The 12,552-nt window shown below is 36.7% G+C and overlaps 1 protein-coding gene across 5 annotated transcripts in view; it reads right to left on the bottom strand.

Annotated features, from left to right (window-relative positions):
• Positions 1–12,552, bottom strand: part of MAPK10 (mitogen-activated protein kinase 10) — a 316,646-nt gene that overhangs the window by 42,104 nt on the left and 261,990 nt on the right. For all 5 annotated transcript variants that reach the window (XM_045473444.1, XM_045473446.1, XM_045473447.1 and 2 more), the window contains one exon: positions 8,653–8,777. In XM_045473444.1, the coding sequence (XP_045329400.1) occupies positions 8,653–8,777 (125 nt within the window). The remainder of the gene's footprint in view (positions 1–8,652; positions 8,778–12,552) is intronic.

The raw sequence follows: 12,552 nt of genomic DNA, 5'->3' as shown, positions 1-12,552 counted from the left end.
TATGTTCAAGAGAATAAGAAGTAGAGAATGAGAATAATTCCCACCATCATCCTCAACCATTTGAATTTTGTTTGAAGGCTCCAGAAAGTAAATATATTTATAGATGAATTTTTAAATTATAAATGCAATCTTTCCATTACTTAGTATGCCAACTTCAGAATTCTTTGATTATTCAATAATAATCTATGCATTTCAGTTACTAAAACCTGGTCAGGACATTGATTGATATTCCAAGCCAAATAATATTGTTTTTTAAATCATAGCTAGAGATCTTTGATCACAATTTGTTAAGTATAATTCAAAGCAATTGATGCACATCTAGTTAAAGATTAGAAGATAGTCATTGCAACTTAGTTATAACTGGTTAATATTGACAGGGACAAGTTATTACAGATTCTTCTTACATTCAGAAAATTACACACTAAACAAATTAAATAGTGTAATAAAACAACCCATATTTGGAAGAATTTATGTCCAGAGATGATGAGTTATAAGATTCCAATCGATAAAAATTTCCATTAGCTGTTAATTTAATAAAAGCCCACCAACATCAAATCAATGTTTTTGTTTTTTATTTCACTGCTTAATCACCAGCACCGATGTCAGTGGGATATACAGTTTGGGTTCAATAAAATTTATGGAATGAATTAATAAATATTAAACTGTTAAATAATCAAGATCTATGCAAACAGTTTCATAGGAGCTGAATAAAAACGCGAAAAAGGCTAAGAAGAGAAGGAAAGACTAAGAAGGAAGATATAACAAAGAGGTGGGTGAGAAAGAAATGTAAGCAACCTTAGAAAACAGATGGTTGAATCTCTCATTCCCCCCAAGCACATGCTTGGCTTCACAAGCTTTAGCCTCATCAACTACATAACAAACAACTGAAAAAGTGACACCAGCAGATAGAAGGAAGAAAGTATACATACTCAATTAAAAACCCAATGAGAAATACTCTTATGCCAAGACTCTCAAGTTGGCATAGTCCTCGCGATTCTTTAGAAAGAAATCACAAGATACTTAAGAAAATGAAATAATTATTAGGGGTTATTGGGGGTAATGTTTGCTTCAGTTTTACAGTAAGGCCCCTGAACACCCCTCCAATCTCCAAAGTTTTCTGCTTTCCAGATTAAGTCCATTTTACTTCAGTTTTACTTAGAATTTTAGAGCTACGAATGAAGAAAGAATGGATAGGTGAGTACCAGCCCTCAGCCTATTTGCCCATAGATACAGTCCTCACCCTTCTTTTTTCTTCTCTGTGTCTCAGAGGCTGGCCCCTGAAGGCTGCATTTCCCAGGCTCATCTATCAGCTGGCTTAGAACTGCTAACAAGAAAGGAAACACTGCTAGGAAATGGGGAGAGTGGAGAAAAACCAGAGTATTTCTCTTACTTCCTCTTTCCAGAAGCAGCTGTATCTCTTCTATCTCCATAACTCCCACTTCCACTAGATAGGCTTAGGCCCCAGTAAACCAATTCCTCTTTTTAGGGTTGGTAGTAGCTTCCTCTGATTGCTAATCTCTGGGCTGTTCCAAGAGTACCTGCTCTTGAGACTTGCATTCCAATCAGAAAACACTCTTAGTTTTGCCACTGTTTAAATGCCCTTTAATGTGGCATCTGCTCAGAACTCTGACCTTAGACCACATGTCTCTCCTGAACTATTATCTCCCTGCCTGATCTGATTTGTCCACATATTGGCATCAGCTCTCACTCTGAATTGCTTAGACCAAGCTCTGGAACCTACACTACTTTGACCATAGGCTTCTGATTCTCTTTTCAAAGCTTTCTGATCCCACGCTTAGTCCTATTCTGCTTTTCTCATCATGGTTTCTGGTCCTGTGTTCCTGCAGCTGCTCATAATTAGAGAGCTGATACTCTAAATGTTGATATTTGCTGAACAGCCACTCTACAATGATCTCTAAGCTCTCATTTAAGCTTTACCTTGAACAACAACAACAAAAAAGATTTACCTTGCAAATATTTCTAGGCATATGCAACATTAACATTCATATATCTATTTGCAAATGATATATCTGATAAGGGCTTAATATCCAAAATATATACAGAACTTATACAACTCAACCAATTTCAACATCAAAAACAAAAACAAAACAAATAATCCAATTAAAAAATGGGCAAAGGACCTGAATAGATATTTTTCTAAAGAAGACATATAGGCCAATAGACACATGAAAAGAGGCTCAAAATCACTAATTATCAGGGAAATGCAAATCAAAACCACAATGAGATATCACCTCACACCTGTCAGAATGGTTAGAATCAAAAAGAAATAATGAGGGTCGGCAAGGACATGGAGAAACAGAAACCCTTGTGCACTGTTGGTAGGAATGTAAATTGGTGCAGCCACAGTAGAAAACAGTGGAACAGAACAGAACAGAACAGAAACAGAACAGAACAGAACAGAAAAGGTTCCCCCCAAAATTAAAAATAGAAATACTATGTGATCCAGTAATTCCACTACTGGGCATTTGCCCAAAGAAACTGAAAACACTAATTCCAAAAGATATATAAACCCTTATGTTTATTGCAATATAGCCAAGATACGGAAGCAACCCAAGTACCCACCAATAGAAAAATGGATAAGAAAGATGTGGTGTGTGTGTACGCACACACACAAACACACACACACACACACACACACACACACACACACACACACTGGAATATCACACAACCATAAGAAAAGAATGAGATAGTGCCATTTGAGACAGCATGGATGGACCTAGGGGTTATCATGCGAAGTGAAATAAGTCAGACAGAAAAAGAGAAGTATCATATGATTTCACTTATATGTGGAATCTAAAAAACAAAACAAATGAATAAACAAATAAACAAAAAGCAGAAGCGGACTTATAAATACAAGGAACAAACTGATGGTTGCCAGAGGGAAGGGGGTGGGAAGATGGGCAAAATGAACGAAGAAGAGTGGGAGACACAGGCCTCCAGTTATCATAATGATGAAGGTCATAATGTTGAAAGTACAGCACAGGGAATGTAATCAATGGCATCGTAATAGTGTTGTACGGTGACAGGTGGTAGCTGCACTTGTGATGAGCAGAGCATAGGATATAGACTCATTGAGTCGCTATGTTGTACAACTGAAATTAATGTAACACTGTGTGTCAACTATACTTCAATTTTTAAAAAAGGGAATGGAACTCAAAAATAAAGAAAAGAAAATTTATATATCTATGTCACAAGAAAATGGAAAATAATGCATATTTCCTGTATGGTTGGTGATCCTTTTCATATGCTCTCTTCGGTAATGACCGATAAGATACAATGGTACACAAGGAGATGGTTAAAACAATGTTAGATAGTAACTCTCCTCAAAGAGCATGAAATCTATGATGGCTTTGCAATAAAAGAGCTTAATACAGTCAGGTTAGCTTGTTCCTATAAATCCTTTTACTTTCGGCAAAAAAGAACATAGTCCTTAAAAGAATGAAATAGTAAATAATAATATCAATAAAACATTTAAGACTCTATTAATTACCTTATGTTACAAACAGTAATGTGTGACATTACTGACTATTCTGGGCTTACATTTTCTAAGTGGTTTATTTTAATTGAACTTCAGTGCTAATACATGTAAGTGTTACTCAGTTTCCGGGGTTATACTCTCACTGGGAATCTGAAGACCAGGATGTAACTCAGGATCTGTATAGGTAGATTAAATTCCCATCCAGCCTGTCCCAATTCCCAAATTAATCTTGAATTAGGTAAGAAATAATGAATCAGCTCAGCACTGCCTTGCTTCCCTAATCACATTCTACCCAAACCGGTTGGGTTAGTCACACATTTACTTTGGTCTCTATAAGGATGGCATGTGTATTTATATTCTCAATTAAAACATTTCCAACCTCTCTCCTAAGTCTCCTCCTCAGCCCTAGCTCCACATTCCACACCTCTGTTCTAGCATTCCCTCCTGTTACTTTGACTCGGCTACCATACAGAAGGTCTTGTGTTGCCTGCCACCACTTTGCTGGCCTCTCAAGTACCCAGGGCTTGCCCACTAGAGAGAAGAATTCCTAGATACAGGCTGGCTGACTGGTTCAGCTTGCCTGTCTAGATTCCCAGAATAATGTTTTGACTATTTAGGACTGTATCAGAGACTCTCTGAGACAAAGCCTTCAACGTAACAGTGTATTTGGCTGATCACTGTGGGCCATGAGCCTGGTCCCCAGTACCTGTCCCACCTTAGATGATGGTTCTAGTGTCAGGTTCTGATCCTTCCTTTTGGTCATGAATTGACAAATAAAAAAATGTCCTTCTCTGACTCCCTACATTTTTATTTGCTATCTTTTGAGGATTACTTTGAGTTTTGATGCCTTTGGTTGGGTAGCTGAACACCTCACCTCTTCCTCTCCTCCCTCTCCTGTTCCATTCTCCCTCCCCACCCTTAACAATGCAGAACAACCATAGAAGCCTTTCTCGGAGTGCTCTAGAGTTTCTGAGAAAAATAACACCGTGCTTACCAAAAAGGTCACATCCCATATTCTTCTTAAATTCCCTTTTTATATGCCCCAAAACATGGTTAATCAACTCTTCCTTAGCTTGCAGTTCATGCTAATGCCCCTAAAATATGTCTATACCCCTACTCCTAGAGGTTGCAAAGTGAAAGCCACCCTCTTCTCTGACAGAAACCTTAAACTCAAGAATCTGGTAGAAACAAGGCAATGATCTTCACTGTTTCTGTATTTCCCTCTAACAGAGCACAGAGGAGACATTTAAAGTGACTCTTTGGGGGAAAAGCCCTGAATATCCTTTAGTTTCATAAAGACAGTTACAATGAGGATTTACGAATATAAGATGCCTTTATTTTGGATTGAATAAATGGCACCAAATTCTTATACTTTACAAGGTAGAAGTGAGCATATATCAACAACAACAACAAAAAAAAAAGGACCAAATTTTTAAAATTTTGTGGGAGCTATATAATTTCCAGGGATTAATGTTTTAAATGTTGTAGAATATTTCTGCAATTCCTTGACCAAATGGTCTTTTTTACTAAATATATGTATCTTCCCAAATCTCAAAGGTAGTTGAGGTTTGCATGTAAAAGTCATAATAGTAATAATAATAATTATTATTATTATTATTATTTATATGATCCTCACTGGCTGCAGTACTGTACTAAGCACTTTATGTACATTAACTCTTTAAATTATCAGAGGAACCCTATGCATTATGAATGTTCTCTCTTTTTAGTTAAGAAAACTGAATTGCAGAAAGGTTAAGAAACTTTACCAAGGCCAGCTAGTAAGTGGGAGAGCAGAAATTTAAACTTGTCCCATCTTTCCTACCTGTGGACGATGCCTACAACTGAATAAATTGCACTTGTGTATGTTTTTGCCCTCTTGATGAATGCTGAAACAGAGTTCGAATGCCTTTCAGCTGTTTCATGAAAAAGCACTGACATGAAATGTGGCTTTTGCACTCTGTTTGGGGCACATTCTCTTATTGTTCTGAACAGTATTTGAATAATAACTTGCTAATAATTTGAGCAGTTGTAACTTCAAAACTCTGTGTGCACTATTGCACAGATCACTATTAACCTTGACATTCAATTTTTAAATTTTCAACTTCATGGTTGCATGAATAATTTTCTCTCTTAGAGTTATGACAGCATTCATAAGCTCTTCTCTTTTCATTTTAGTACTTTGGCACTTTGGGAAACGTGGTAAGATAGGTATAGTAGGATTAATAGATAAGTACACGTAGCATTTCTCTCCTCTCCTATCTACTTTTCCTGAAGACATCACATTCTCTTGCAGTTTCTCCTTTATCCCTCTCCACTTGCCTCTATTTTCTTTCAATGAAACATATTTTTACTTCCTCTTGTCTTTGTATTTCCTTCCCTCTATAACATCACGTGAGTTACTTGAAAGATGCTTGAACCTGGAGATCCTAGATAACTTCTAATCATAGAAATTCTAATTATTTGATACTTCTCCTTGTTTGGAATATAGAACTCACCAGAGTTTACTCTGTAAAACAGTCTTGTCAGTCTTGGCAGAAAATATATCACTCCGTAATAGCTTTGCCATGCATCCATAAAGGAAGGTCGTTTTACTTTAAATGTATGTTAGCATGCAATAATAAAGGCATTAATTCTAACCATATTGCAGAAAGTATAGTTGACTACTGCTTCTAGCATCTGTAAGATCTGTCTCTTCCTAGTTGGCTGATCTTCATGGTTGTGACTTCTATAATACATTTTATAGAGTAATAAATTAATTATTTTTAATGTTTATTTTTTTGAGAGACAGAGACCGAGCATGAGTGGGGGGGGGGGGGGGGGGGCAGAGAGAGAGGGAGACACAGAATCCAAAGCAGGCTCCAGGCTCTGAGCTGTCAGCACAGAGCCTGATGTGGGGCTCAAACTCACAAACTTTGAGATCATCCCTGAGCTGAAGTCAGACACTCAACCTACTGAGCCACCCAGGTGCCCCTATAGAGTAATAATTATCCTTGCCCTATGGTCAGGATTCTAACCTATTCACTGCAACATGTCTAGATCTAAAACATATTTACCCTTCTATAACCAATGATCCCAGTCTAGATGTTAAATACTTGCTTGTTCTTCTGTGCATTAACCGATCCTTTTTCCTAAACCTTCAGGCTCTATCAAATCCTTCCCCTAAAATTCATGTCTTGTGTTTTTACTATCCATTACCCAGGATGACAATATTGAAATGAGTGAGAAAAATGTTCTAGCCATTTTAGTGTCCTAAATTTTATCTTTTTATCCTTCACAGAAATTCTTCATTAAAAGTTAAAGTACATTTAAAAACTCACTGATGCTATTCATTAATATGTTGTTATAGATTCTAAACAACTGTCCCTTTTATAGGCAACATAATTACAAGTGAATTACAAATGCAGACTTTATGACTCCAATTAAACTCTGGGCCACAATTCATTAAAAACAGATTACACACATTATATTAGATGGAGAGAAAAATAAATATGGCACCTGATTTGAATGATCAAAATAAATGAGGAACAGCAATTTCAAATAATTTATGTTTGTCTAAAATTTTTATCAACATAACCTAGAGTATTTTCTTGAAAATCATCAAAGAAAAATTCTATGCTTACTTTTCACATACATATAAATCGTACTTTGTCTTATTTCGTGGCCTCATTCTACCCCCAAGAACTTCTTTGAAAGTATTTTCCAAAAGTGAGAGACTAAAAGTAATTCCATTTTTTACCTATAAAAATATGATGATTTTATTTTGCAAGAATCAAATCAAGTGACTAAAAATTAATTCTAAGCAAATTGAAATTTCAACATCATTGTAAAACTGCTTAAAGAGAGCAGATCTTAAGAAAATGTCATCAAGGATTGTTAACACCATTTCCACACTTGAGAGACTAATTTATCACTGAAGTGTTTTCTCCAAAATTTTTGAATGCTTAAGGATTGGGTTACTATGAAAAGTAGTTTTTTTTTAATAGTATGTCTATAATATTTAGTTCTACCTAATCCTCACTCCCATCTGTTGGATCTCACTTCTCCAGTGAAGGATGAAGGGATAAGAATTATGTCAGTTTGAATCTAGCATCTCGACATGGGCAGGTGCACAATGAAACAAAAGGAAGCTTAAATAAAGCAAAACTATGCTTAAGCAAGAAGACAGAGAGAGAAAGACACGAGAAAAGAAACAAAAAGAGTATTTCAAAGAATATTAAAAACCAGTTCAAGCAAAGTAATTTGAAGTCATTATGTAAAATGAGGTTAACATTTAGCAGGGGTATTCTAAGAATTTGAGGAGAGTTTGATGCTTTTGGGAGAAGATAACATTGCTGACAGTAACATTTAAAAGAGGGACAAAAGGACATTCCCATCAAGAAGCCTATACAACACACATGGGCAACAACAATAATCCTTTGCCTTGGCTCCACACAGAAAAGGAGAAAGGCTAAGACATAAGAAACAGTTTGGAGAGAAGAGAAGATACTGAATGGTTGAAAATAGTAAAAAAAAAAAAAAAAAAAAAAAAAAAAAAAAAAAAAAAAGTTATGCTTCTGAGAAGATTCTTAAACTATGTCCAGATTTATAACACATATGTATAACTTACTCTGGTGGTCGATTTAGAGTCAACCTGAAATATTCTGCATTGGACTACCTAATTTTTCTTATCTAATCCATGTAAGGTTTCACTAAGTCACCAATGGCCCGGGAAAAGCTCTACCTGTGAAATGTTTGTAGTGCCACTCTTGACTAATGGCAGGCATCTTATCAAGGAAAGAGAGGCAACGCCACATACTCTCTGTAATGACTTCTGCTACTTAGTTTGTATCAGGACAGGCTGATAATTCAACATTAAAAACGGGGCCCTGGAGGTGTTAACAATGTAACAAAAACAAATGGATGCATTTCATGGACAGCTAGGGCTTTTTGGACTAAATCATTATCTCTCACAGAAAATCCTGGAAAAAGAAAAGCATATAAAATATAGGTAGAAGAGAACTTCTAGAGGGGAAGGTAATAACTTTGTGACAGGAATTTTATGAAGGTGCTTTGTGTGTGCTCTTGGGTTCTAATTCTTTCCATTTTCACCACTGAACACCCAGTTTCTCTGGTGTGTTTATGGAAGGAAAGTAAGTCAGTCTATGCCTTACCGCCTCCACTTCGGCAGGGTCGTACCAGACATTGATGTAAGGGTGTTGTAAGGCGTCATCCACGGATATCCTTTTTGCTGGATCAATCACTAGCATCTTTGACAATAAGTCCCTGGCTTGGCTGGCTGAAACGATGAGTGAGAGAAACAATTAGTAACATTTCGATTTTGGCAGGAAAATTTATGGGAGGGAGAGGAAATGAAGAAAATAAAGATAAACTAGCACCTCCCTTCCAAACACCAGGCAAATTCACCAAGTGATTAGGGAAATGCAAAATGAAACAATGAGATATTTTTTATGCATCAGATTTGAAAAAATTAAAGATGGCATTGTATCTACTAACACCAGGTAATTTGGTTCATGTTGGTGGGAATGTAAATTGATACATATTTTTAGTGCAAATTTGGACCATCCATTAAAATTTTAAATGTGAATACCTTATGATCTAGCAGTTCCACTTTTAGGTATACAGCCTAGAGAAACAATTGTACATGTTCATTAAAAAAGAAAAAGAAAGGGGCGCCTGGGTGGCGCAGTCGGTTAAGCGTCCGACTTCAGCCAGGTCACGATCTCGCGGTCCGTGAGTTCGAGCCCCGCGTCGGGCTCTGGGCTGATGGCTCAGAGCCTGGAGCCTGTTTCCGATTCTGTGTCTCCCTCTCTCTCTGCCCCTCCCCCGTTCATGCTCTGTCTCTGTCTGTCCCAAAAATAAATAAACGTTGAAAAAAAAAAAATTTAAAAAAAAAAAGAAAAAGAAAAAAGGTGAAAGATTTATTTGATGTGAAGAGAAACCAGAGTATTACAGCCTAGGGAAACAATTGTACAAGTTCCTTAAAAAACTACAGAAAGGAGGTTCACTGCAGCACTGGTTATGAAAGAAAAATTTTTTTAAACAGTCTAAATTTCCATTTATAGAATAAAAAACTGAGCTACGGTACAAAGGTACCATGGAATTGTAGCTGGCAGTTTAAGAGAATGAGGCAGTTTAAGAGAATGTACCCACATGGACGTGCTAAGTAACAAAATGAAGTTGCAGAATGATCCATAAATCATGATGCCATTTCCGCAAATCTGCCCCTTCACAATAAAACAACAAATATTTCCCTCTCTCCCTATTAATATATATAAATGCATAGAAAATGTCTGCAAAAATAATCACAAACTGAAAATAGTAGTTACCTCTGAGGAGGGAAGAATATATACATATATTGCTCACATAATTAAAAACAAATGCTGGGGCGCCTGGGTGGCTCAGTCGGTTGAGCGTCCGACTTCAGCTCAGGTCACGATCTCACGGTTCGTGAGTTCGAGCCCCGCGTCAGGCTCTGGGCTGACAGCTCGGAGCCTGGAGCCTGCTTCCGATTCTGCGTCTCCCTCTCTCTCTGCCCCTCCCCCAATCATGCTCTGTCTCTCTCTGTCTCAAAAATAAATAAACATTAAAAAAAAATTAAAAAAAAAACAAATGCAAAAGAACGAAGTTTTTAAAAAAAAGAAGCAGATAAAGTGGATGTAGGTGCTCATTTTAAAAGTTTTTCTGAGATGGAAAACAGCATAAAGCAGTGTCTGGTGGGGGCAAGAAGGTCAGGGGTGGCTTTTTTGACGATGGGAGAGGTGATGAGGGCTCTAACAGGAACAGAAGCTCCAAGAATAGAGGAGAGGACAGATTTTTTTTTTAATTAAAAAAATTATTTTTAATGTTTATTTATTGTTGTGAGAGAGAGACAGAGTGTGAGTGGGGGAGAGGCAGAGAGAGAGAGACATAGAATCTGAAGCAGGCTCCAGGCCCTGAGCTGTCAGCACAGAATTGGATGTGGGGCTCAAACTCAAGAACTGTGAGATCATGACGTGAACCGAAGTCGACTGCTTAATCGACTGAGCCAACCACGCACCCCAAGGAAGGAACAGATTTGAAAGAAAGAATCGGGTAGTCTCTGTAACCAAATTGATGTAGATGATACAGTTTAGTTTATAAAATACTAAATGTTGGGACTCCTGGGTGGTTCAGTCAGTTAAGCATCGACTCTTGATTTTGGCTCAGGTCATGATTTCACCATTCATGAGATCAAGCCACACATTGGGCTCTGCTCCAACAAAATAGAGCCTGCTTAGGATTTTCTCTCTTTCTCCCTGTCTCTCGGCCTCTTGCTTGCTCACATGTACAGAGCTCTCTCGCGCGTGTGCTCTCTATCTCAAAATAAATAAATAAATAAACATTCTTTAAAAAAACAAACTAAATATCTATTCTATTGTAGGTACAGTGGGAGGTGCCAGCGATGCATAAATAAATAAATAGATAGATAGATAGATAGATAGATAGATAAAGTGATAATCAGTAAGTTATTTATTTAATACCAATGGTAAAAAGACAGTTTTCAATCTCTAAAAACATATAAAATTTTACAGAAAATACAGTTCCAAGCTGATTTGAAAATTTTATGATGAAAATATTCTTTTTGTTCCATGGACCCCTAATGGCCCAACAGGGCTATATTTATTTATTTTATTGATTCAAAGATCCCTTTGATTTGTAACTGATTTTGTATTGAGACGCACACATCCACCTCCTACAGATTCTCCCATCAAACCCATCCATGTTTCTGCTTTTAGAAAGGGTGGAGGTTGGAATGGACTCCTCATCAATAGGGGCATGAACTACAGGAATACCAAAGCATCTCACTAAGAAACAATAGATCATAGGAGGAAAATTTATGTTTTCCCTATTTGTAGGGAACAAAATGAGGAGGAAGAGGCTTCAATTCCTCATTTTTTCACTCTTTTATTTGCAAGTAAACATCTCATGTTCTTTTTTAACAATAGTAAATTCTTCCTTCTGATTATTTTTACAATTCTTTATAATTTACTAATTTTATATGAAAATTATCATTAAATAATTATAAATATATAAACTAGTGTATCTTCGGAAAAAATAATATAATCATAGAGATTGAATTAAAAAGCCAAAACATAGGGGTGCCTGGGTGGCTCAGTTGGTTGAGCGTCCGACTTTGTCTCAGGTCATGATCTCACAGCTTGGGGGTTAGAGCCCTGCGTTGGGCTCTGTGCTGACAGCTCGGAGCCTGGAGCCTGCTTCAAATTCTGTGGCTCCCTCTCTCTCTCTCTGCCCCTCCCCTGTTCATGCTCTGTCTTTCTCTCTGTTAAGAATACATAAACATTTAAAAAAAAGGCAAAACATAAACTCAAGAAAGTTGGAATTATATTATGAAGCATAACATTTTATTTAATTGTTTTCCTACAAGTGCTGTCATTACCTCAAATAATTTCATCAGGGTTTTTATCATCTCCACATTTTTACACACAAATGTCTTCATATAAAGGGATTACTTTTGCCTGACAGGTCAATTAGCATCATAAACACATAAATTCTTCAAATCTCTATTTGGAGTATTAGCTCTTCTTCATTCTGTGTATAGGCAGGTGCTGATCTTAAAAGCAGCACATTTAGCAAGAATTTAGTCTGTTGTCATTCAGAGACTGTAGAGTCAACTAAAGGAAGAAACCCAACTGTGCAATAAAACTGTCACAAACACAGGAGCAATGTTGCACACTTAAAACCCAGGAGATGAAAGTCTGGGGATGATAAGATTCTGGAAACTAGTAGCATCACATTTTAGTTTCTCTGTCTCATTCAAGTCTGTATTAGCTATAAACTATGTCTGTAAGTTAAGTCTGTAGTTAATTAATTACCCACCCAACATTTGGGGTTAAAATTTCAAAAGCAGGCATTCTTTTTGTTTTTTGATAAATACAGTTACATTTTAAAAAGTAATTATTACATTTTTTTTATGTCTGACAATTGAGTATTTACTGTGAGCCAGGCATTGTGCTAAGTGCTTGACAAAATATTTAGTCAGTTAATCCTCCCAATGATCCTAAGGTAGATAC

The sequence above is a fragment of the Leopardus geoffroyi genome, chromosome B1 (assembly GCF_018350155.1).
Source record: "Leopardus geoffroyi isolate Oge1 chromosome B1, O.geoffroyi_Oge1_pat1.0, whole genome shotgun sequence".
NCBI classification, from domain to species: domain Eukaryota; kingdom Metazoa; phylum Chordata; class Mammalia; order Carnivora; family Felidae; genus Leopardus; species Leopardus geoffroyi.
The sequence above is the reverse complement of the archived record's forward strand: the minus strand, read 5'-3'. Positions and strand labels throughout refer to the sequence as shown.